A 27285-nucleotide genomic window follows, 5' to 3' on the forward strand; every position below is an offset into this window, starting at 1 on the left:
ATTTGTCCCCCAAATTTATGACCGCCCCATCGCCAAAAATACAAAGTCTGGGGAAAAGTAAAATTTGAGTGCCCAAAACGTCACACAAATAACTCTGAACATTCAACCAAAAATCTTGGATCTTAACACACCCCCAAAAGACATGGGATGTGTCTCCAACTTCTGATTGGCATTGCCAGCAGGTGGGTGTGTCTTTAAGACCAAGCCTATATAATCTAGAGGTGGTCCAATAAAGTCTATGTAAAATCTTAAACTGCATAAGGCGAACCCTTGCATCTCTAGATGCAGACTTGACATTTTTTAGAATCCTAGTCCACACTCCCTCCTCCAATACCAAATTCAAATCTTTTTCCCATACTCTCTTGAGAGAAGTCAAGGCTCCATCCCCCAGACTCTGAATTAGCAGGGAGTAATACACTGATGCCTCATGACCTTTTCCAAAAGCAGTAATCACCACTCCCAAAGTATCTGCTGCTTTAGGGGGGTGTGTGCTACTCCCAAAAACAATACAGAGCATGTGGCGCAGCTGTAAATACCTATAAAACTGAGATCTGGGAATCACAAAATGATGAACCAAATTCTCAAAAGATCTCAACACTCCACTCTCATACAGGCCACCGAGTGTAGTAACCCCCCTCACAATCCACTCTGACCAACAGAAAGTATATGTAATTTAGGGTTCAGCCATATGCTTGAGGCAACATTTAAATAAATGTCTGAATTAAACACTCTGGACACTTTTGTACAAACCATGTGCAAATGTGAGAAGACGGAGTGTGACTTAACTTCTCCGATTAGTTTGATAGAAAGGCTTTACAATGGTGTAATAGGGGCAAGGACTTCCTGTTCAATACAAAACCAGGGAGGGGCTCTCTCAAGTGGAAGAGACCAATGAGCCAAATGTCTGAGACCAAATGCATAATAATAAAACAAAATCTTGGGTAGGCCTAGCCCACCTTTGTCAATTGGCCTATGTAACTTGTTGAAATGTAATCTAGGATGTTTACCATTCCAAATAAAGGACTTCACTATGCTGTCAAATTGCTTGAAATAAGAGAGGGGGACATCTACATGGAGAGACTGTAGCAGGTAGTTGAATTTTGGAATACAATTCATTTTAATAACATTAACCTTCCCAATCATAGATAAATGTAATGAAGCCCACCTACTCACATCATTCGAAAAACTTTTTATTAAAGGGTCGAAATTAACTCTAACTAAATCACACAAATTGGCTGGGAATAAAATGCCCAAATACTTAATGCCCTGCTTGGGCCACTGGAAGGCCCCTGGCTGAAAATCAGTTACTGGGCAGTACGCTGTCAGAGCCAAAGCTTCGGATTTAGACCAATTGACTCTGTAACCTGAGAACGTAGAAAAGGATTTAATAATTCTGTGGAGGTAAAGCATAGATCTAGTGGGGTCGGAGATGAATAGTAAAATATAATATGCGTAAAGCAGAAGCTTATGCGCCAGACCTCTGGCCATTACCCCTGGAAAATCATCCTCCTTTCTTGTCGCAGCTGCTAATGGTTCCAGGGCAAGACAGAACAATAATGGGGAAAGAGGGCAACCCTGCCGTGTGCCCCTCTCCAGAGTAAAATAATCTGAAATTAATCCACCGCTACCGGGTGTCTATAAAATAACTTAATCCATTCAATAAAAGTATTCCCGAACCCGTATATTTCCAAAATCTTAAAAAGATAATCCCATTCTACCATATCAAATGCTCAAGTGAGATGGCAGCGACCGGAGTCTGCTCATTCACCACTAACCACGTTATATTGATAAAATGCCTAATGTTATCAGAAGAGCTACGGCCCCGAATAAACCCCACCTGATCTATATGTATAAGAGATGTCATAACTTTACTAAATCGGTTAGCCAGAATTTTTGACAAAATTTTTACGTCTAGCTGGATCACGGAAATTGGACGGTAACTCTTACACTCGCTTGGATCTTTGTCCTTTTTAAGAATCAGACTGATCTGGGCTTGTGTCATGGTTGACAGAAGCTTTCCATTCTTTAATGATTCTGTATAAACTTCTAACAAAAGTGGAGCCAGTTCTGTAGCATAAGATCTAAAACATTCAGCAGCAAAGCCATCTGGCCCTGAAGCCTTGCCTGAAGGCAGGGCCTTAATTACCTCGTCAAGCTCCTCCAAGGTTATCTCAGAATCAACAGAGTTTTTTTGCTCAGTCGTCAGTTTAGGGAGATCTAATGGTTCCACAAAGTTTCTAATATCTTCATCAGTAGATGAAGACGTGGAATTATAAAGATCAAGATAGAATTCTGTAAAAGCATTATTAATATCAGTGGCTGAGGTAAAAATTTCACCACCAGCAGATTTCACTGAGGGAATGGTAGAAAAAGACGCTCTCTGCTTTATATATCTAGCCAAAAGCTTTCCTGCTTTGTCCCCCTCCGAGCCAGGACTCTGTGAGTTCGCTCGATTTCCAGCTTATGGCCTGTTATGTAAAGCAGACTCAGGAAGAGCTGGTCTAGGAATTTCACCATATCTTGGCCTTCTTCATGCTCAGGAATTCCAACAATTCAGATGTTATTTCGCCAGCTACGATTCTCCAAATCCTCCAGTTTTTCCCAAACGCACTGCAAATCTACTTTGGTCGCTAGCGGATTAGCAGCTAATTCCCTTTCCGATGACTCCAGATAATCGATCTGTCTCTCAACTTCCCTGATTCTTGTAACCAACTCAGAGAATTTAGTTTTCATCACAGTAATCGATCGACGTATGACAACAAGATCCTCTAAGACTTTCGTCAGCATCACAGACATGCTCGGCAGTTGGTGTTGGATTTCTCCCGCCACACCGTCCAAATTGAGTCCCTGGTCTGCGGGCCCGTCTGAAGCACCAGCTTGAGCATGTAAGTGTCTTTTAATATCTCCAGAGCCCGAGGATTTTTAATTTTTTGCCATGTTGACTTCAAAGAACAGATATGTAGCAGAGTGTACCGAATCTCACCGGTTTATGACATAAAAATCATTAAAAACTAGCAAAGTGCCCAGAGCTCATCGTTTACACGTCTGCTCTTCACATGGTGTCATGTAACCTCTCACAAATAGTTTACTTAGAGTTGTCTTTGCATATTATGCTTGGAATAGAGTATTTTATCATAAAACATTACGAACTTTACCTTTAAAGGGTTGGTCACCCAAAAATGAAAATTCTCTCATCATTTACTCACCCTCATACCATCTCAGATGTGTATGACTTTCTTTCTTCTGCAGAACACAAAGATTTTTAGGAGAATATCTCCTAAAATCAAGTGAATGGTGGCCAAAACTTTGAAGTTCCAAAAAGTAGAAAAAGGCAGCATAAAAGTAAGCCATAAGACAAGGTTTAATCCATGTCTTCTGAAGCAATCCAATCGGTTTTGGGTGACAACAGACCAAAATAATACTCCTTTTTATCTATAAATCTTGACAGCAATCTCATTGGCGGTCATGATTTCAAGCTCAATTACACTTCCTATAGCGCCATCTAGCGTTCTGCGCATGCGGCAATGACTAGGAATTGTAACCGTAATTGTAATCGTGCCTAGAGACTGCAATGGCAAGATGTACAGTGAAAAAGTTACATTCAAGAGTTACATTTTGGTCTGTTCTCACCTAAAACCAACTGGATCACTTTGGAAGACATTGATTAAACTACTGGAGTCATATGGATTACTTTTTATGCTGACTTTATCTACTTTTAGGAGCTTCAAAGTTCTAGTCACCATTAACTGGCATGGTATGGACGAACAGAGCTAAGATATTCTTCTAAGAATCTTAGTTTGTGTTCAGTAGAAGAAACAAAGTCATCCACATTTGGGATGGCATGAAGGTGAGTATATGATGAGAGAATTTTTGGGTGAACTATCCCTTTAAGGATAATTTAATATTGTAATTTGCCTGTTCTCAGATTTCCCCCTTTTTTTCAATCAAATATCACCCAGAAACCGTGTGTTTTTTGTCATCCAGGCAGTTTCTTTTTTTTTTTTGTTTTTTTTTGTTTTTGGTCTCCAGACAATTCAGTGACAAAATGAGTTATAAAAAGGAGAAAATACTTCAGCAATTGACATATAGCTGAACCTCTGATACAAGACACTGGTCATGCTCACATTCTTAGATAAATGTTAGACAATATCCCTAACATTTTGTTGGATGCCACAAATTGTTACAAATGACACAAAATTATTCTGAAATCATAAGTAGAGCCAGGCATAAGTCTTTTTATGCTTTTCAAATGCCTGGTCCAATAAAATCAGGATCTTACAGCTTATAATAATTTATTTATAATAACAGCTTTCATTATCATACTTTTGAGCAAAAATGCTGTTTATTTGAACTAAAATTATGCGCTTTCTTGTCTTGAACATAATCGCTCATACCACACACTTTGCTATTTCAGCATGGAGAGTCTATAGGGACCTATTTATATGGCAGCTACATTACAACCATGCAGGGCAGAGTTACACAGCTTTGAGTAATGCTGCACTGCAGTATGGGTGATTATTTTTTTCCTCCTGTAGTCTCCCTGTGATAGATGCCTTGGAGGGACATTTAAGGACCAGAAGGACAGGAACTGCAAGGGCTTGTAAAACAGGAATTTCTGCTTGACTGATTTACTATGATTGTTCTGGAAATACATACATATGAATGTAATTATATGCCACTGTGTATCATGTTACTTCATATGCTCTTTAATGAGTGTATTCCAAACATCAGGTAGGCTGGTGGCTATTTCGGTTTGGCAACAGGATGTGATGCGTTTATGTGAATGTTTATGTGAAATATATCTCTAGCCCATAGGCAGCTTGGTTTGTGATGTGTTGACATCCTGCTTACTATGCATATTGCAATCTTAACGTTTTTAAAAATGTACTAATCATGAACCCATCTCTTTAGAAAAGTTTTACATTAGGTTTGATACATCAAGCAGTTTACTGGCTTCTGACCAGTAAAGAAATCTTTTAAGGTGAAGTGTGTAATTTATGTGCTGCCAGCACAAGGATTTTTTCCAAATATTAAAGATTATAAATATCAAATGTAAAACTTTAAGAATTGGTCATCGGAAAGCCCATATTATTTGACCAGTATTCTGAATATTGGGGTGGGCATATCCTTCTCAGTGTATATGGTGGTTATGGCCCTGTGATAGCATGACCAAATAGAGTTGCAAAAATATTATTTTCAAACTGCAGCAGTGTTTTTATTTTGTGGGGAAAGAAACCAATGAATGGTTTGCTTAAAGTTTTATTTGCATATTAAGTTGGTATATGAACAGTTTTTTTTTTTTCAAAATTACACCTATCACCTTTTAGATCATTTAGCTGGTAAGCTGTTCAATAAACCTTAAGTTAGAATATATGGCAACCCTTTCTGCCTATGTGAAGCCTCCATATATCTTGATACTTTCTGGTGCATTGCAACTCGGTTAAAACTTGTGGAGATAAGGAGACTTTTTTGCATGAGAGATTTATCAGAGGGGGAAAAATCTCACATGAACATTTTTATGATTAGTGAAGAATTGCTGTTTTTACCTAGACTTGATTAATTAGAGTTTTTCTATATGGGAATCCAAAATATAAAATCTCATATTAAATAACAGTGTAAGAGTTTGGAAGAATTTTTGTATGAGTTTATTAGGATATCATTCTTACTGTTATACCCGATATCTTAATTTCACTATGAAATAGCCTTGACTTGATCTTTAGTCAAAGGCAATGCCATCTACCATTTTTAAAGGGCACATATAAGGAATGTTCCATTTTGTTTAGGATGTTGTTGTGCAATTCTTTCTAAGATCACTCTTAGATCTTCATTACATTTTCACAAGCATGATTTATCGTAAGCCTGTTTTTTTTTTTTTTTTTAAGTATTCATTGAACTAGCCAAACCCACTATTGGTGTTATATTACTAGATTAAGATCTCATTAAGTCTAATCAGCTCCCTTTAATAGAAACCACTGCACAAACTGGTATATTCTTATGATTTATTTTGAACATCATCTCAATATGGAGCGAGGACATTGATACACAAATGGAGACAATTAGTGAGTAAAGCAGATAGTAAGAGTAAAGCAGTCCACACCAAAGTCACAGGCTTATGTTATTTTTATGTTAGTATGTGTAAATGTTTCCACCCAAGAAGACCTAAATCAACACCTAAAAATTTTATATTTAAAAAGACTTGTAAAAGAATTAAGAAATTATTTTAAGTAGTCAACATCAAATATAGATTACAACTTAAATTAATGGTCAATTTACAACAGACAATCAAAATTCTGTAAGAATGAGCAATATCAATAGTAATGCTTGCATTAGCAAGCACAATTAAATATACAAAGTAACTTGGGGATGTCATCACACAGGGGTGCATGTTTTTGTTTGTTTGTTTGTTTAGTTGTTTCTCATTGTGTGCATCTTTTTCCTCTTTTTTCCATTTTTTTTTTTTTTTGTAAAGCACCAGTGATCCAGTCAGTGTTGATTTAATTTCTCGATTTATTCTTGTAAACTAAAGTATAGATAAATAGCCTACAAAAACATAGAAATACATATTTGTTTTAAACATTGCCAATTTTATCTCACATATAACTCTGAAACTAAAAACAAAATGTTTGATGTTGCTGATAGAGAAGTTTATAAGTACCATTTCCCCCCTCACCTAGTTTTATAGGGTGTCATGATGAGGTAGCTAAATTGTGACAGCAGCCCTGAACCTTTCAGCAAGAAAAAAATGCCTTGCATGTGAGGCTGACTGATAGTGTGGCAAATCAGTGAAAAATATGTCATCTGCTGTCTAGCAGTATAGGACTTGAAGGATTAGAATGATTTAACCCTCTCTAGATGACCACATGAAATCAAAATTTTGAGTTTTGCATGTGTTAGATTTGAAGCCTTGCTAGTACAGTCCTACAACAACAAGTTATTATATAAATGATAATTGATAAACTGATAAATATTTTAGCAGATTTGTGTCACAGATCCATCTGACCCTCCTGCCACATTCACTCAACCCTCTCTCTCTTCTGATTACTGATCACCTGCACCTGCCTCTCATCACTGTGTCAATCAGCTCCTCTACTTAAACCCCATTCTCCTTTCAGTCATTGTCTGGTCTTGATAAAGTATACAGACTCACTTATCTGGCCCTCCAGCGATCCCCTCGTATGTAAGCACCCAGTTGTATGTTTGCCACCTTAAGAATATCAATATCCAGAATTAACTCAGTCCTTCTCCACTGCTCCTTTCTACACATCTGAAACAATCCATTCAATTACCACTCACCTGTTGGTTTGGGTTTGTGTTGCAATAAACTCCTGCTGTTGGGTTCAATGCCATCTTTGAGTATTCCTGACAATTTGCTAATTTAAAATTCCTGTCTTTCCTCAATTTATAAATATTGATGATAGATTGCACCTACGATAGTTTTGTCCAATTATGCTTACCTTTTCAGTTGTAACCAGTGCTGGGCAGGATCAGATTACATGCAATCTGGATTACATAATCAATTACAAAAATAAAATACTTCTAATTACATTTAGATACACTTAAAATACTTGTAATCAGTTACTTTTTATGAATTACATGATTTTTATATATTATTAATCAGGCAAAAACAGTTTTGGTATTGCCACTAGCTGGTAATCCACACATAAATGCAGAACCGATTGCATTAGTGCAGTAAAGTTTAGTTTTGTCAATTGCTTTTGTATTCTGCTTCAAATATACATGAATGAGCTTTTGCATTATTATCATCTTTTTTTTAAATAAACAAGAATTAGGTCAGAAGTAGTCAAAGCAATAATGTTTGATTACTTTAAAAATATAATTCAAGAGATTGTTACTAGTCCTCTAATTTGTAATCTGTACCAGACAGCAATTCAGAAGTAATCTACCCAGCACTGCCTGTAATTAACTAAAGCCATTTGATATGTCCATGTTCTGTTTTAATAGGAAATATTTTAGCACAGGGGGAAAAACACTCTGCAGTCAATTTCATGGGGTCTTTAAGGCTACGTCCACAAATCCAGACACATGTCAAAACATCATTTTTATTTTTTCTCAAAACGCTCTCTGCCTACACTGCCATTTTCAAGCGTTTTTCCAAAAGTTGCTTGTCCACACTAAAATGCATGTAAACTCTTAAATCCCCTTACTGCACATGCAAAAAATTGCTGTTCCATGTGTGGTCTGAAAGGCAATTTTCCTTGTGTTCCATCACTGCCAGACAGCAATTCTGAGGAATTTTAAGGAATGAAATGTGACTGTTGTACAGGGTAACATTTGTCTTTAACAACACTATCAAAGTGAATAGGAGACACAATGCCCCTACATCATGGGCTGCAAGTTTTTGTTTTTTTTTTTTTTTTTTGGGGGGGGGGTTGAATGGACCACATGACTGTATCACATGACTATAAATGCGTCATAGTTTTCAGAAATCTCCGTTTACCCTGTCCACACTACAACGTGAAGAGGCTGTCAACAACACCATCTCGGGCCATGTCTAAACATGTCTAAGTTTTCATTTGAAAATGCATCTTTTGTTTTGGCTTTCTGTCCGCACTGAGATGGCATTTTTGACAGCGAAAACTGAGCTTTTTGAAAACGCTCTTCCAAGTGGATCAATTTAAAAATGCTTAAACTGCAGAATAGATGGAGAGCATTTCGAAAATACCGGTTTCAAATGAATCCGGATTAATATGAACATAGCCTCATTGTGGACGGAAGGCCAAAACATAGATGTTTTCAAACAAAGATGATTAGTGTGGACATTGCCTAAGTAATTAGACATTGCATGAGGAGCCCACTAATAAGCTTTGTTTTTTTTTTGTTTTTTTTTTTAATTCATGTGTTCTCTTTTGGAATATCCAAGGCAGGGTTGGGGAGTAATGGAATACATGTAACGGGATTACGTATTAAAATACAAAATATTAGTAACTATGCTACTACAGTTACAATTTAAATAGTTGGTAATCAGAATACAGTTATTAAAAAAGTATTTTGATTACTGAAGAGATTACTTTGCCTTCTGAAATTTGTTTTATTATATGTAGTCTATTCAGTTGGAAATCATTTATCCATATAAATTGGGAGATTAATAGAGGAGCTACATTGTGTTTCTACAGCTTAACAAAACACTTTGACAGATGAAACAAATCCAGTAAATGCAATTACATGCCATGTCAATGTTTTTATGTGGTCAGGGTATTACAAGAAATGCTAACCATTAACATCGTATAGAAAGCTACAAATAATGTTTTTGCCTCATTCTATGTACTGAATCCACATGCGATCAGAAAAGGGTGTAATTTTGTACACTCTGTGGGGTTTTGAAGTTTGGAGCAGTGAAAACGTGTAAATTGTCATGTAAACATTTAGCTTTATGCTAAGCTAAAATGCTATTTCTTACCTTTTACATGCATCTGTTACCAGGCGTGATTATATTTTATAATGAATTCTGTGAAGAAAATGTATTTGATCTAGTAAGACCTTTTGATATTAGGGCAAAGATGTACTGCAAAAATGTTGTTCTAAATGAGAATTTAAATATTTTTTTATATAAACTTAAACCAAGATAAATGAGTCACAAAAACTGCATAAGATATTTTGGCTTTTTTCATAGACTGTATTTTTACAGTGAAGTATATTTGTTACTTTTATTTACATGTTTATAGTCTCAATAAGTGAGAATTTACCAGTGCTGAAGTAAAGTATTTAGATTACGTTACTGACCTTGAGTAATGTAATGTTACAAATAAAATTTTACAGCATGTAATCTGTGGAGGGTTACTTTTTAAAAGTAACCTTCCCAACCCTGATCCTAGGTATATAAGGGGGGAGGGTGTGTGTGTCTGTGTATAATGTATATTTATAAAAAAAACTATTTATTTTCAGTAAATAAACGTGCTTAAAAGCCAATTGCCTGGAATCAATATTGTAGTATAGGAACTCCCCAGGCACACATTCATAACTTAGATCGCATCATTCATCTTAAAATGCAAGGATCCGTTGTACTCATTGGAAGGAAGGATCTCTAGGATGTTTAGGGACTGGAAGGATAGTGATTGTCCCACTGGCAACAATCTGGTTTCATTCATAGCATGCAAACAAACAGGATATCCAGTGTCAGGCTTGATTAGTGCATTTAAATGTGCCCCCAGAATCACAAAACAGAAGCTTCCACGGTCTTTATCTCAGACGAGGCTGGGTCCTAAAGCTACATCAAGATATTTAAGGTATAGTTCACCCAAAAATGAAAGTTCTGTCATTTATTCACATTGTTCCAAACCTGTAAGACTTGCTTTATTCCTTGGAATACAAATGAAGATGCTAGGCAGAATGACATCCTTGGTATGGAAAAAGGATGCAATGGAAGTGAACAGTGACTGTGACTAACACTGCATAACATCTCCTTTTGTGTTCCACGGAAGAAAGTCATACTGGTTAGAAACAATGTGAGGATTTTCATTTTTTGGTGAACTATCCCTTTAATTCATTTGCAGATTTCTCTAAGACATTCATTAAAAATAAATTTTGTGAGAGTGAGCAACACATTTACATATACATACTTTTGGTTAATTATGTCCTTTATTTTTGTGTCCAGTTTCCTAGTGTCAGTCTCTGGATAGAGCTACTGCTTCTCAAAAGAGATGCACCTTTAATGTTGCCAGCACAGTACACCACCATTACAGGGATCATCGGTTTCTCCCCTTGCTGTCTCCTCACCAGGACATCCTCTCTATCCATTTAGGCTACTTTTTGTTTTGTTTTTAGGAACATCATACTACATGAAGCTCTTTTTCTGTTAAGAGGGATGCCTTTTCATTTTGTGTTTGTTTTCTTAAAGATAAGCAAGTTGAGTGACTATTAAATGACGACATCTACTATTATAGCACCAAAATGGGGTTCCTGTAGCAAAAGAATGGTAGAGCATGGCACTATCAAACGCACATACTGATAAATGTACACACACTGAGCACTTTATTAAGAACATCTGTACACCTATTTATTCATGCTATTATGTCAGCTGGGTCAGGAGCTTCAGTAAATGTTCACATCAACCATCAGAATGGGGAAAAAATATGATCTCCGTGATTTTGACCGTGGCATGATTGTTGGTGCCAGATGGGCTGGTTTGAGTATTTCTGTAACTGCTGATCTCCTGGGATTTTTCACACACAACAGTCTCTAGTGTTTACTCAGAATGGTGCCAAAAACAAAAAACATCCAGTGAGCGGCAGGTCTGTGGATGGAAATGCCTTGTTGTTGAGAGGTCATCGGAGAATGGCCAGACTGATTCAAGCTGACCGAAAGGCTACAGTAACTCTGTACAATTGTAGTGAGCAGAATAACATCTCATAATGCACAACATGTCGAACTTTGAGGCGGATGGGCTACAATAGCAGAAGACCACGTGGGGCACTTTATTAGGACCATAGTGTTCCTAAAAGTGCTCAGTGTGTGTATACCATGAATGCCTAAATGAAAATAATGCTGGAAAATCATAATTACTTATGGAGTGTGGTTATCACATATATGAATTATACTATTCAAATCAGTGCTGTGATGAGGTGGGTGTATGATGCCCTCTTGGAGCAAAATGCAAAAGTTTGCTATGACAGTCTAAATTTTACATTTTACGATATTCCAAGTCTTCTAAAGCCATGTGATAGTTTTGTGTGAAAATGACTGAAATTTAAGTCATTATTGACAATTCTTACCAACTGTCTCTCCCTCATCCTTTCTCCCATGCAGATGATGATCTGGCTGCAATGAAGAGTTTTGCTAGAGAGTTCATATTCAGCCATGCTGTGTAGCTCATGGATCTGATCCAGCTAAATGTTATACACTGTTAAAAAAAAAAAAAAAAAAAAAAAGGGATTTTACCGGAAGCTGTGTTTGCCAAACATTTACCATACAAAATATGGTAACCATGTTTCAGGCTTTATGGGATGCATTTTGATGCCTGTATTTTTTTACGGTTCATTTACCGTTTATATTATAAAATGATATAAACTTGATACACTAACATTATGGAGCTATAAAAATCTGCTTTTCACTTTATAATGTATTGTTAATCGCTGTAGTAATTGCAGAAAGGCACATGATGACATAAAATTAGTCAATAGTGGCCCTTCCGGAGAGCAATGACCAATAAACATGTAGAGACAGTGCTCAGTGTCAGTCACACAAACACTAAACACCATCTGGGTAACATGTGAAATAAAAATTATGCAATAAACATTAACTAAACTACATAAAATAACACAGAACATAACTGATATTAAAAATAAGAAGAATCATAACTATTCCCATAAAATGTGATGGTTACGCTGGGAATTCTGGGAATGCCTGGTTATTGTTTTTTACCGTAATTTTAACAATAATTTACATGCACTCTCTTAATACTTTTTACATCTAAAAACACTTTTTACAACATTTTGCTGTAAAATTAAATGTATTGTCTTGTTAAATTAATTGTTTTACCATGTATTTTGAGGTACTACCGTTAACCAATTAATTCTTTTTTTTTTTTTTTTTTTTTTTTTTTTTTTTTTTTACTGTTTTACAGTCTTTTAAAATTACAGAATTTTTTTCAATGCACCATAATGGGTCAAGCCCCTTTAAGAGCAAGGTTCCTGCCAAGGGCAACTCAAAGCTAGAGATTTATGGGATGGGAGAGCTGAGGCTGGCCCCCAGCGGTTGCGCCTTTGGTGTCTTACAATCAAACTCATTGTTCCATCTCTGCATTAAATGCTCTAAAACAGCTCTGATGCTGAAATTTCACACAAGCAAATTTATATCTATTCCAGAATGTATTGAATAATTCTTCCTGAAGCACTCTCCATTATTCATTTTGAAGTGAGGTGGAAATGTCCCCTTGTGATGCTGTTGCAGGTGTGGATGGTAATTTCGTCTCAGGGTGGACCCTGACTTTGAGCCAAAATAAAGGAGCAAATATCCTGCTTAGGGCAGTATGTCAGGGCCATCAAGAGACTCGGGAGGTCCACTGCATGATAGCTATAATTTCACACCCTATCCGGATGTCAGAAATGACTTTCACAGTTTGCATGCTGTAGTCGTAAGATGCTGAGCTCTTTGTTCTCCCTGCCCAGTAGACTATAAAGACAAAACCTTCCATCTGTTCATGGTTATCCGAAGTGTGCTTTCCCTCACCCTCATCAGTATCTCAGTTATCTGTTATCAGTCTGCTTAATCCAAAATGTGGTGCCTTTGCCATTATCTAAGAGGGATTGTAGAAAAGGGAAGTGCAAGTTAAAGGTTAAAAATACATCCCCAATTGCCAACTTCACCTTGATGTGCTCACTTTGAAATTGATACAGAAAGATCCTGAAGCTACTGCATAATACTATAAATCACATTGTACTAAATTTATTTTCACAGCTCAACAATATGGATTGTTTTTTTTTTTTTTTTTTTTTTTTTCAGCTGGCCCAGTTGGGCCTGTAAATCAGATTGTACTTGCCCTGCCAATTTTTTCCTGGCCCCACCACAAAAAATACTTTTTCTGCAAAAAAAAAAAAGTTTAATTAAATTTTGTCTTGAAAAATATCTTTTAGCATTTTTTTTTTTTTTTTTTTTTTGCAAGGAAAGGTTAATGTACTACAAATAATTATTTCATTTGCAATAATAGCTGGAAGAAATACAGTTACAATAACAAAAAAAAATTTATCTGGAAAATGATGGCATACAGTGATTTATCATTTTATTCTAACTGATGCATCCAAGACTTTAACAAATCATCCTCGCATTTTCAGCAAATCTATATCAGCCAGCTATAGATAACTTTTCCTTGATTACACAATTAAATCAGCAGAATTCACAACAACAATGTTCAATACATCACAGAAAACCAAATGTTTAAGTTTGCAAGGCACATGATCAGTAAATGTGACAGCTCTGGCCCGATAGGGCAAGTTACAGTTTTGTAAACTGGCCCGAAACTCTCTCACACTGGCCATTGGCCATCCTTTTTGTTGATCCCTGATTTTATTCTTTCAGTGCCAGGAAACTGAATTACATTCTTTAAACAAAGACCTACTGTACATGTATGACTCTTGTCCTTCAGAGGAGTGGCTGCCAAGTTCCTTTGATGGATGTGGCTTTGCATGCATTCTGTTTATTTTAAATAAAAACTGGTTGCTTTCCTTTTCCCCTGCAGTGCTCTCTCAAATCAAATATACAGCTTTGAGGAAATAATTATTAGGACAAAGAACCCAAGCACAACAAGGCCTGAATATGTAGCCCAACTTTGGGATCTCGCTTGCATCTTTGCTCTGCAGTCCATCCGAAAGTGTATGCCTCGATTCCTTCACATGTTCCCAAATTTCCAAAGTGAGAGTTTGATTAAAATGAGTTGTCATGATTGTATCCTGCTTCTTTCTATATTTTGTTAGTTATTAAAGATAATGTGACTCAGCTTGGAAATTCTACATATACTTAATTTTCATCAGTCAGGTATTACGTTCACAATTGTATAAAATATTATCCTGTCTGGAGCCTTTGTCATTTTTTCCCCCTCTAATCTTTACGGTGCTGCAATAAGTGATAGCAGCCTTGTCTAGATTGTTTTGACATCTTCAGTTCTTTATCTAAAGATTTGCGTCACTGAGATAGATCAAGAACATGGTAACTCAGGACGTGATTGACAGAGTATTGTTGTTGGATTGGATATTTGGAAGGTGGAAGTGCACTGATTTTCAGTCAGGCTACCTGGAAAGGCTTCGATCCCTTGGGCTCACTTCTACAGGGTGAGTATAGTTTCAGTCTCCAAATACGGCCAGAGTTATAGCATTTAATTCCAAATTCAATGGGATTTGTCAAGTGAAAGCTGGAAAATAACGTGGGTTGAGAGAATACATTTTTGAATGATGTGTTTTGCCTAGAGATATTATTTCCGTTGACAAAAACAGTACATTTTTTAGTATAAAGTGTTTATATTCATGTCACACTGAGTAATCAAACTAGAATTAAAAGTAGAATTAGAGTTAAATGTTAAAGATTTTGATTTCTCTCAGATGGATATTTTATAGTATGCCCACCAAGCATCCACTTTACTACATGCATGAATGGGCTCACAAACATATACAAATATCTGATCTCTCATAGTTTATGTGCTTGTTGTAAACTGAAGAGCACTACTGCCCAGTTTTAAAAAAAAGAGGAGAGAAATGTTTGTAAACCCTTCCAGTTGAGAGATGGAGAGGAACTTGGTCTAAACAGCATTGTTTGTGCTATAATTCTCAAACACACCAGTCTGTTCTTCACACTGAAGAATCTGTGCTGACTTGCTCAGTGTCAACAACAGCATATTGGTTTGTATACATGTGCCCGTGTGTGTTTGCACAGCACATAGAAGCGTATGAATATTGCAATTATATGGCTAGAGACTAGACAAAAGGAAAGGGGAGAGAAAGGCAGTGTAGTTAAGAGCATTCTTCTAGCTTGCTCCCTTTTTTGGATGACTGACCTATAACTTTTCATCATTGATTAAGATAAAGTATTTGATATCTAACTGCATGACCTACATTTTGTTTTATTACAATAGAATGAAACAAGAAAAATGGGATAAACTACAATGTTAAAAATATTGCTAACCCTCTCTAACCAAGAATATTTTTTGCTGAATTGGGTTCTTGAGTTGGTTGTATGGTTCTTTGGAGATAAAAAAAGGTTATTGATGTTACATTATAAGTTCTACAGATCAACTCATTGACTTCTGCATTCTTTAAAGCACCAGGGTGTATGGCATATGGTTTTCTAAGAAAAGAAAAGTTATTTGAGGAACGTCAGGATTTTCTCCTATGGGATCAGACTTGTGGTTCCTTTATTTTTAAGAATGTGGGGAATTTTAAGTCCACACTGTGTACAAAAAATCCACAAACACACGCATTTCTTAGTGTATGTCTTTGTGGGTTTAAACACAACTTAGTACATATGCTACACAAGATAGTATTAGTAGTAGTAATAATGACAGTAGTAATAATCCCTACAAACTGGATGACCATGCCAGGAGGATATTGATCAGGGAAGCTACCTAGAGGCCAAAGGCAACTTTGAAGGATTTACAAGCCCTTATGGCATAGATTGATCGTACTGTGCATGTGACAACAATCTCCCAAGATTTGCACAAAGCTGGCCTGTGAAGAAAGAAGCCTCTTCTGAAAAAGTGCCACACTAAGTTTTGTTTGCACTTTGTGAGAAAAAAAAAAAAAAAAACACTTGGAGGATTCTGATACCATGTGGCAAAAGGTTTTATGGTCTAATACGACAAAAAATTTACTTTTTGGACTGAAATCGAGGCACTATATTTGGAGAAAACCAAGCACAGCACACTACCCAGAACATACCATACCTACTGTGAACCATGGTGGTGGCAACATTATGTTGTGGGGGGTGTTACTCTTCAGCGGGGACTGGGCAATTGGTCAGGATTGAAGGGAAATGGATGCTGCCATGTACACTCAAATTCTTAAGGAAAATCTGAGGCCCTCTGCCCAACAACTGAAGATGGGCAGGTGGTTCACCTTTCAGCATGACAATGACCCTAAACACACAGTCAGAAAATCAATAGAGTTGCTTAAGGATAGGAAGGTCAAAGTCCTTGAATGGCCAAGTCAGAACCCTGACCTAAATCCAATAGAAAACCTGTGGATGGACTTGAAGTGAGCAGTCCATTGCAGCTCACCCTGAAATTTGACTGAACTGGAAGAATGGGGAAATAATCCCCAACCTAGGTGTGCGAAGCTAGCAGAGACATATCCAAACAGACTGATGGCTGTCATTAAAGCAAAAGTTATCTCTACTGATTCAAACCCTGTTATCCTAGTTTTTCATATTTCATGAATTGTTGGAACTATTCAACTGTTTGTTGAATGTTTTAAGGCACAATTTGTAAATAAAGCTGGAAAAAAAAAAGTTTAAATAGGTTTTGATTTCCAGCTGTAAGACAAAAAAAAAAAAAAGAAAAGAAAAAAAAAGTATCAATTCCAAAGGGGTATGATGAATTTCTATATGCACTGTACCTCTGCTCGAATCGCATTGATACATAAACATATTTTCCAGATTTTGAAATTAGAGTAAATGGCTTTTTGTGATGTTGGAGTGGTATGTTATTAAAAGTGTCTCTTTAGTTTCCATCACCATACAGGATTCTATAAATAAAATAAACCAGAAAGTCTTTATGTGACTGCTTCTAAATTACATCCAGTTTTCTCTGGAGTTAGAATGCTTGCTTCCTTTATACTGTAGATTTTTATGGCCTTTCATTCTCAAAAGCGCTGGGGAAATAAGAAATGGCAGTGTAGATGTTCTACACCAGCCATCCAGTTTTGCTTATTGGAAAGGCTGCATTCCCAGAGCGCTAAAGCTACAGCTAATTTTCCACTGCTAGACATTTTCCACCTCACAATGGACCTGCTGCCCATCAGCTATGAAAGTTTTGCACTACTTCATGTCTTTCTTGCATTCTATTTATTACTCTAAGTGCGGAATGTTTTGTTTATGTGTGATATTTCGGGTTCTCTCTCCCTGTGCCGTAGATGTGAATGAGTGTGAGGAGAATAAAAGAGGCTGTGAGGGATTCTGCTATAACACCATTGGCAGCTTCTACTGCAAGTGTCTGACTGGCCAAACACTCAGGGAGGATGGAAAGACATGTCAAGGCAAGAACACTTTGTTCTAAGAGTGTGTGAACTCTTTGCTTATATTTATGTCATATTGTATTTTATTCGCATTTTCAATTTTCACAAAAAAATGTGAATAGCTTTTAAAGGAATAATTCACCCAAAAATTAAAATTCCGTCATTATTTTCTCCCATACATTTACCCTCATGCAGTTCCAAATCTATATGATTTTCTTTTTTCTGTGGAACACAAAATGAGTTGTTGCAGCTCTTTTCTATGCTTTCAAGCTCAGAATAATGACAGAAAGCACCATAAATGCATCATAAAATTAGTTCATATGACTTGTGTGCAACATTCAAAGTCTTCAGCATAGCTTTAAAATCTCTAATACATGTCCCACAACTTTAAACATCAATGATGCTAAATGTCATTGGGTCTCATGTGTCTCATCACTACCTTTTGCAATGAGCCAAATTTGAATTTGTACATGTTCAAATCAAATTAAAATTGACTGCTATGGTGAAGGAAAAGATTTTAAAATGTAAATTTCTGTATGTTTCTCACACAAAGATATTGTGGTGACACTTTACAATAAGGTTCCATTTGTTAACATTAGTTAATGCATTAGGTATCATTAGGGGTGCGGGTCCGGCACGCATCTAACTCGGCCTCCCTACTCTGCTCCTGTAGAGGGGCGTGCTCTGCGTTTTTATGGCAGCGTTGATAAGGCTTCATCCAATTAAGATGAGCCTCATCATCTGCCGCCCAAACAAGGCTTATTAATTATGCACCTCTTCTCTTCTCCTGCCCAGCTCCCATCGTGGGCCTGGCTGAAGGACGGCCCAAAGAGGCGGGACGATGATGACGAGAGGGAGGTCAGGTTGTTCCGCCACATCCCCTTTTGTGTTCCACAAAAGAAAGAAATTCATACAGGTTTGGAACATCATGAGGGGGAGTAAATGATGACAGAGTTTCTATTTTTAACTCTGTCAGTGTAAACCCATTCAACATGAACTACTGGTAATGAAGGACATCATATACATTGGCTTTTGCTGGCCATTGAATGCTACTTCAATGCTGTAAAAGATCATTTGTTCAGTTCAGCTCAGCTTTGTTCCAGGTTCATGGTGTGTTTTTCCTTTGCCGCTAACATCAGTGGCAATAACACTTTGCTGGTCAGGTACAAAAATATGGTAGGTTAAAGTTGTGTCTTGTGAAAATTGCTTTGGTAGTTTGCTCTGAGGTCAGTAGCAGAGAACCTAGATCCAACTGCAGGTTTTCAAATGTCAGTGCTGTCACAGATGTTTGCGCTTATTCTTGCGTTTTGTGTTTGGGTCTGTTAATATTACATGTCTTCAGTTGTGTCAACTGTTATCAGAGCTTCTTTAGTGATGACAGTTATCACTTAATACAAGAGCCCTTTGATATATGTGCATGTCAGGACATTCTGTGAAAATATTGTTGATGAGTACTTTCATTACAAAGCTGAAGCACACTGGGACATCTGGAAGATGTTTTTTGGATGGAAAAACATTTGTGTCCAAAACAAAACTCCTTAGAAACAATCGAGTTAATGTTTCATGCTCATATTTGTTAATGCACCAGGTTTCCCATGATTTAATCTAATTTCTAAGCATGAAATTGTCAAAAAGTGTTTATCTTCTCTCCACAAACTTGTCTTGTATAATAGGAAGAAATAAATCAAAGAGTCCTGTGATTTAGCCAGTCAGGTGCTTGTTGGATACGCCCAAGAATTACTAATAAGCATGCAGGAGTACAGACAGACACTCCCTGCTCTATTAGCTGTGCTTTAAAGTGTGTAGGTGTGGTCTGTGGGCTGTAAACCTGAAGGGTCTCTCATTAGATACAGGCTCGGCTTTGTAATGACTCTCATTGAACTAGGACATCAAAAGGTGTTTTGACTGCTGACACTTAGTACTGGGTAAGGCACGTTGTCCCTGGGAGTACTTACTAATTTATTTGTCCAGACCTTCATAGTATAAAAATACTCCTCTGATCAGGTCACTGCATAAGCAGTACAAAGTTTCAGAACAAATCATCTTAAAGAGAGCCTGTTTTTTGTTTGAATTTGTGTTGTTTATTTTGTCTCCTATATTCAGCACAATTTATTAAACAACACAATACCAGTCAAATGTTTGGACACATCTGACTTAATGTACAGTATATTTCTCATAATCTTGAAGTCTTTTGCTCCAAAGGCTTATGCTGAATGCTTAAAATTTGTTTTGTAGACAAATATAAATTGTGCGTACTATTAATATTATTGATTTATTTATTTTTACAAAACTTAAATTTGAATAAGGAAAAACACATTGTGGAAATTAATGTTTTGGACCAAAATGAATGAAAAGCAGCCAACAAGTGCCCAGCATATGGTAACTTCTTCAAAACTGTTTGAGAAGCATACGAGGTGGCACCTAATGAAGTTAGTTGAGAGAATGGCCAGAGTGTGCAGAGCTGTAATGAAGGCAAAAGAATCAAGAATCTAATTAATAGTTTTCATTTTATTTTATTTTTATCATTCACTACATACAGTAAGTCCCATACTTCCATCTGTGTTATTTCTAGTTTTGATGACTTTACTGTTAATCTAAAATGTGGAAAATAGTAATCCAGAAATTGATAAGTAAAGTTTGTCAAGGGAGTCACGTGACACCATGCGAGGGTCGGACGTGTGAATGGTGATAAGCCAGTAAGATTCGATACACTCTGTCCATAACTGTTCTAGGAGAACAATATGCCAAAGAATTCAAAATCCTTGGGCTCTGGAGACATTAAAAGACACTTACGTGCTCAAGATGATGCCCCCAGCAGGCCGCGGGCCTGGGAGTCGACTTGGTTGGAGAGGTGCGGGAAATGCGGCGGGAGATGCTGAACATGTCGGCAATGCTGATGAAGGTCATTGTTGACTTGGAGGATCTTGCTGTGATACGTCGATCAATCACCGCCAAGGAGGCGAAGTTCACTGATGTGGTTACAAGAATGGGGGATGTTGAGAAACTGATCGATTACCTAGAGTCATCGGAGAGGGAATTATATGCTAATCCGCTAGCAACCAAGGTGGATTTGGAGCATGTCTGGGAGAAGTTGGAGGACATAGAAAACTGTAGCCGGCGGAATAACGTCCGTATCGTAGGAGTCCCGGAGGGAGTAGACGGACAGGATATGGTCAAATTCCTAGATGGGCTCTTTCCGAATCTGCTCAACATAGCAGGCCATAAGCTGGAAATCGAGTGAGCTCACAGGGATCCTGCTCAGCGATCTGCGGAGGGAGACAGGCACTGATCAATTCTGGCCAAATTTCTGAGATCATCCGATAAAGATCTTGTGTTACGCAAAGCGTGGAGTAAAGGAAGGCTTTCTTGGAAGAACCACAGCATTTTCTTGTTCCCAGACTTTGCGAACTCGACAAGAGAGAAACGTGATTGATTCAAGGAATGCAAGTAACTTTTACATCAACAGAAGGTCACTTTTGCACTGATATTCCCAGCCAAATTGAGAATAGATGCTAAGGATGGCCGTAAAACATTCACATGTCCACAGCAAGCGATGTCCTTCATAAAGTCAACTGAGTGAGTCATCTTGTTGTACTCACATTGTAGCCAAGTGGACCGGCTCACTGAACATTCGCTTGACTGTTTGAGGAGTCTGCGTGCTTTTTTTGTGCTGGTTCTGTCTAGCAACTGGAGTTTATTTTGTAAAGTTGTAGAGTAACACATCTTCAGGACAGTTTTATGGATGACTCTACACGCTCTTTGTACATATTCCGCCTAATGGCTGGAGTTTGTTTTGTGGGATATTTCTTGCAAAGTCATTGGAGTAAGTAATTTGCTTGCACTCATGTTGCAGCCGAGTGGACCGGCTCACTGAACATTCGCTTGACTGTTTGGGGAATCTGCACGCTTTTTTTGTGCTGGTTCTGCCTAGTGGCTGGAGTTTATTTTATAGATTATCTTTTGCTGTGTAATTCTGTCTCACAAAATTTGTATTGAAACACCAGCAAGTTTGTCGCAGGGTCTCTCGTAGGCATGCATGGACTGTTTGAGTTTGGAGGGATGGACGCCAGTTGGCGCTGTCGTGCGTGGGGTTAATGCGCACATTTTTCTTTTTTCTGTTTGTTTTGTTCTGGGGGATGTTTGGGTTTTGAGGGTTGCACCAATATTGGAATGTGGTCTTTATAATCTTGTTTTTGACACACAATTGATATTTTCTTATATGTCAAAATGTCAAATGTTAATATGAGTGGATTGTCTCTCTCCACGTGGAATGTGAATGGGTTGGGGCACAGCATAAAAAGAAGGAAGGTTATTTCTCTTAAGCATAAGAAATATGATAAAGTATTTCTTCAAGAAATGCACCTTTCTCCGCAGGAAGCTGAAAATATGATATGGGGTGGGCATTTTTTTTTTTTTATAGTGCTGGCTCGAGTAAGAGCAGGGGAGTCATTACACTGATAAGTAAACATCTACAATTCAAATGTCTCAGAGTAAAGATAAATTAGGAAGAGTCATTATTGTTTTAGCTGAAATTCAGGGACAAAGTCTTATTTTGGCTAATATTTATTCACCTAACGTTGATGATCAGGGCTTTTTTATAGATCTTGAAGGGATGTTGCAAGCTGCTGGCACCCCTCATTATATAATATTGGGAGGAGTCTTTAATCTTTTGATGGACTCAGTCCTTGATCATAGTGAAGCAAAAGTGTGCAAGCCCCCTAGAACAACATTGACGCTTCACAGGATGTGTAAAAACCTTGGTCTTACAGATATTTGGAAACTTTTGAATCCATCTGGTAGGGACTATAAATTTTTTTTCATCAGTCCATAAGATTTACTTTAGAATAGATTTGTTTTTTATGTCTAAGTCCCTCATTTCATCTGTTATTGATTGCTCACTTGGAAACATTTTAGTCACGCCCTGGTGTGTTTAGAGGTGTTGCCATATATGGAGAAAAAGAAATCATATAGTTGCCGCTTTAATGTAACCCTTTTGCAAAATTCTGAATTCCAACAAATGCTAAAGGCTGAAATCAGTGTCTATATGGAGACCAACTGGTCCTCAGTATCCTCTGTGGGCATAGTTTGGGAGGCACTTAAGGTGGTTCTTAGGGGCCAGATCATACAGTATGCCTCATTCACCAAAAAATCCAAAGCAAAAGAACTTGTGGAATTGGAAGGGAATATTAAAAGTGCCGAGGCAGAGCTGAAGCGCCGAGTGTCATCTAATGGCCTGATTGAAATACAGATATAATACTATTTTGTCACGGAAGGTGGAGTTTTGGCCATTCAGGGCAAGGCAGTCATACTTTGAGTCGGGGGACAAGGCAGGGAAACTTCTGGCTAGATATGTAAAACATAGAGAATCTTTTTCTACCATTCCCTCAGTGAAATCTGCTGGTGGTGAAATATTTTCCTCAGCCATTGATATTAATAATGCTTTAAAAAAATTATGTCTTGATCTCTATAGTTCCACGTCTTCATCTACTGATGAAGATATTAGAAACTTTGTCGAACCATTAGAACTTCCAAAACTGATGACTGAGTAAAAAAATTATCTTGATTCTGTGAGAACCTTGGAGGAGCTGGGCAAGGTAATTAAGGCCTTGCTTTGCCACTGAATTTTTTAGATCTTATGCTACAGAACTGGCTCCACTTTTGCTAGAAATTTATATGGAATCATTAAAGAATGAAAAGCTTCTGCTAACCATGATGCAAGCCTGGATCAGTCTTATTCTTAAAAAGGACAAAGATCCAAGCGAGTGTAAGAGTTACCATCCAATTTCCCTGATCCAGCTGGACGTTAAAACATTGTCAAAATTTTGGCTAACCGATTAAGTAAAGCTATGACATCTTATACATATAGATCAGGTGGTGTTTATTCTGGGCCATAACTCTTCTGATAACATTAGGCATTTCATTAATATCATGTGGGCAGTGGTGAACAATCAGAACCCGGTCGCTGTCACCTCACTTGACACCGAAAAGGCATTTGATATCGTAGAATGGGATTATCTTTTTAAGATTTGGGAAATGTACGGGTTCGGGAATACTTCTATTTGGTGGATTAAGTTACTTTATAGACACCCGGTAGCGGCGGTTCAAACGAATGGATTATTTTACTCTGGATAGGGGCACACGGCAGGGTTTCCCTCTTTCCACATTATTGTTCTATCTTGCCCTGGAACCATTAGAAGCCACGATAAGAAAGGAGGATGATTTTCCAGGGGTGGTGGCGGGAGGTGTGGTGCACAAGCTTTTGCTTTACGCAAATTATATTTTATTATTTGTCTCTGACCCTACTAGATCTATGCCTTGCCTCCACAGATTTATTAATTCCTTTTCTAAGTTCTCAGGATACAGAGTGAACTGGTCTAAATCCAAAGCTTTGGCTCTGACAGCATACTGGCCGGTATCGGCTTTTCAGCCAGGCGCCTTCCAGTGGCCCAAACAGGGCATTAAGTATTTGGGTATTTTATTCCCAGCAAATTTGTGTGATTTAGTTAGAGTTAATTTTGACCCTTTAATAAAAAGGTTTTCGAGCGATGTGGGTAGATGGACTTCATTACATTTATCTATGACTGGGAAGGTTAAAGTTATTAAAATGAATTGTATTCCAAAATTCAACTACCTGTTACAATCTCTCCCTATAGATGTTCCCCTCTCTTATTTCAAGCAATTTGATAGCATAGCGAAGTCCTTCATTTGGAATGGTAAACATCCCAGATTATATTCCAGTAAATTACACTGGCTGATTGACAAAGGTGGGCTAGGCCTACCCAAGATTTTGTTTTATTATTATGCATTCGATCTCAGACATTTGGCTCATTTGCCGCTTCCACCTGAGAGAGCCCCTCCCTGATTTTGTATTGAACAGGAAGTTCTTGCCCCTATTTCGCCATTGCAAAGCCTTTCTATCAAACTAACCGGAGAAGTTAAGTTACACCCCGTTATCTCACATTTGCACTCGGTATGGACAAAAGTATCCAGAATGTTTAATTCGGACATTTATTTAAATGTCGCTTCAAAAATATGGCTGAACCCAAAATTATGTATTTATAAGTCCCCTTTCTACTGGACAGAGTGGATTGTGAGGGAGGTTTATATGCTCAGTGACCTATATGAGAGTGGAGTGTTGAGGTCCTTTGAAAATATGGTTCAACATTTTGGGATTCCCAGGTCTAAATTCTTTAGGTATTTACAGCTGCGCCAGCTGCTCTGTACTATTTTTGGGAGTAGCATACACCCCCTTAAAGCGGCAAATACTTTGGGAGTGGTGATTTGTGCTTTTGTAAAAGGTTATGAGGCATCAGTGTATTACTCCCAGCTAATTCAGAGTGTGGGGGACGGAGCTTCAACTTCTCTCAAGAGATTTTGAGAGAAAGATTTAAACTTGGTATTGGAGGAGTAATAATCAATAATCAAACACAGGCAGGCAGTAGATAAAGATAACGCTCAGAAATGCAAGACAACGGGTGAATTGGCAAGACTTCGCAATGAAGTGAAGTTTGAGTGGGGATTATATACACAGAGAGTTTGAATGAATGGCAGTCAGGTGTGAGAGTCAATGGTGGGAAGAAGGGGGTTCTGGGAAATGTTGTCCGGTTATGGGTTAATACTCAGGGGAAGGAGATCTTGTGTTAACAGATTGGGAAGATGTGACAACCTGTAATTGAGTAAAATTTTGTGTTGATACGACAAAGCAATCAAAAGTTATAACATTATGAACATAATTTAACCTAGTGTCCAAAAATGTCTCCAAGTGTCCAAAAGCCTGTTCAAACAAATAAAACATAACAATTGTACATACAAACTAATTACACATGCAAATACAACAATGACTAAAGGTATGCTCTCTCTCCAAAGCATGCATTAGTAATTATATATCATTCAGTTCCATTCTGTGTCATTTGAGCCATCTTAACTTAAATTAGCATCACAAAGTTTCTTGTATTGTTCTGAAGAAGACTCGTTGCACGAGCCAAAACGTTAACCACATGATTGTTGGAGCAGTGAGTGTTTTTTTTTTATTTTATTTTTTTATAGTATCGTTTTTTTTGACTCAGCATCTTACAAAGTTTGTTTTTGGTGTGCGTGTGTTCTTACAAACGATTTGAGCCATATGTGTACTTGCTGCTATCTCCTGGTGGCCATATGTTATGAGAGTGAACGATTCTCTCTGCCCATATTTGGATGACCTTCACTTCAGGTTGCAGTGATCTGAATCCTAATACAATTGGTTTAGTGTTCCATGATTTCCAATTAAGTCATCTGATCCAGGAAAGCTAACATGTTTTTAGCCAGATAATATGCTGTGTGCACATTGTGCTTTGTGTGGATTATCTAATGATCTGTGCATCCGATTACATTGTGTGTGGGCTCGTTTAATGGGAAAACCCTCCTTTATATTATATTTTATGTTCTGTTTATTTTGCATGAAGTTATAAGCAAAAACGTGGCATATAAGTGTTGATTTTTGATAATTGATAATTATCTTTGATTGTTGAATTTGAATGATCAATAAGCTAGTGTCAATTTTAATTAATGTTTCATCGATGTTAACAATTAACGATTATCTTTGATAATTGTTGATTTTAAAGGATTAAAAAAGCTAACATTGATTCTCATCAATGTTCTATTGATTTTAAAAATAGTAATTATCTTTGATAATTATTAATTAATGCTAATAACCAAACTTGCTCCTAAACGTAGCACACTACATTTACTGGAGCCCCATATGAGGTTTTAATGAGTTAGATTCAATTGATTAATCTAAATATTAATTAATAACTACAGAAATAATTATTAATTATTTCTGATAGTAACACTGATCTAAACAACCAATAAAGCCCTACATAATAATTGGTGCCCCGTGTGAGGCATCCTACGTGCCAGTTCTGTCACAGTGTGTATGCATAAGAATCCAAAGTAATAATTTGAATCATTACTTCAAAGTTTGGTTCTGTTTGACAATTTACTTCTCACAACTTGCCAAACATAAGCCAGTGTGGTGTGAAAGTGCTCTTAAGAGTGAATTAGGGGTTGGTAAATTTACTATAGTCTGCTTAAAATCTGCTGTTGTTGTTATTTAACTCCTAAGGCTTTCATCTAAATGTTACAGAGAGGTGCCAAGTCACTTCATTGACATCCACCAAAGAGAGAACGCAGTGAAATTCGCACATCATAACAGTAACCCATAAGCCACAGGTCGAAGCCTCTCACCTGTGCTTTCGTGGTAGCAGTCTAATGGGTTCCAACACCTTCGCAGAGGTGACTAGAGCAAAGCTCTCCCTTGGCAAACCGTTATAGACAGAGACCTGCAACGTAAGCATCACAAGCTACACACAAGATAGGTCGTCTATCACAAAACGGGCCTGGATTGACACCTTTCAAGGGATGATGCTAGTACACCCTGTTTACATATGTCCCATTAATACAGAACCACTGTTAGTTGGCCAGGACCTACTGAACCGATTGGCTCCGCTCATTGACTGCCGTCGTGGACACATGTGGGCTCAGGTTGACATGCCGAGACCACTTGGTCCAGAAAACAGTTCACCAGCTTCAGATGCACACGTCGCCATCATAAAAAAATCCAGCAGAGACGACGACT

The 27285-nt window shown here is 37.5% G+C and overlaps 1 protein-coding gene across 1 annotated transcript in view; it reads left to right on the top strand.

The window, feature by feature from the left end:
- Positions 1-10737, top strand: part of LOC127419707 (multiple epidermal growth factor-like domains protein 6) — a 39412-nt gene extending 28675 nt beyond the window's left edge. The window contains exon 4 of the mRNA XM_051661352.1: positions 10613-10737. Coding sequence (XP_051517312.1) covers positions 10613-10620 — 8 coding nt within the window. The 3' untranslated portion in view covers positions 10621-10737. The remainder of the gene's footprint in view (positions 1-10612) is intronic.
- The last annotated feature ends 16548 nt before the right edge of the window (positions 10738-27285 follow it).

Source organism: Myxocyprinus asiaticus, chromosome 29 (assembly GCF_019703515.2).
Source record: "Myxocyprinus asiaticus isolate MX2 ecotype Aquarium Trade chromosome 29, UBuf_Myxa_2, whole genome shotgun sequence".
In the NCBI taxonomy this organism is placed as follows: Eukaryota; Metazoa; Chordata; class Actinopteri; order Cypriniformes; family Catostomidae; genus Myxocyprinus; species Myxocyprinus asiaticus.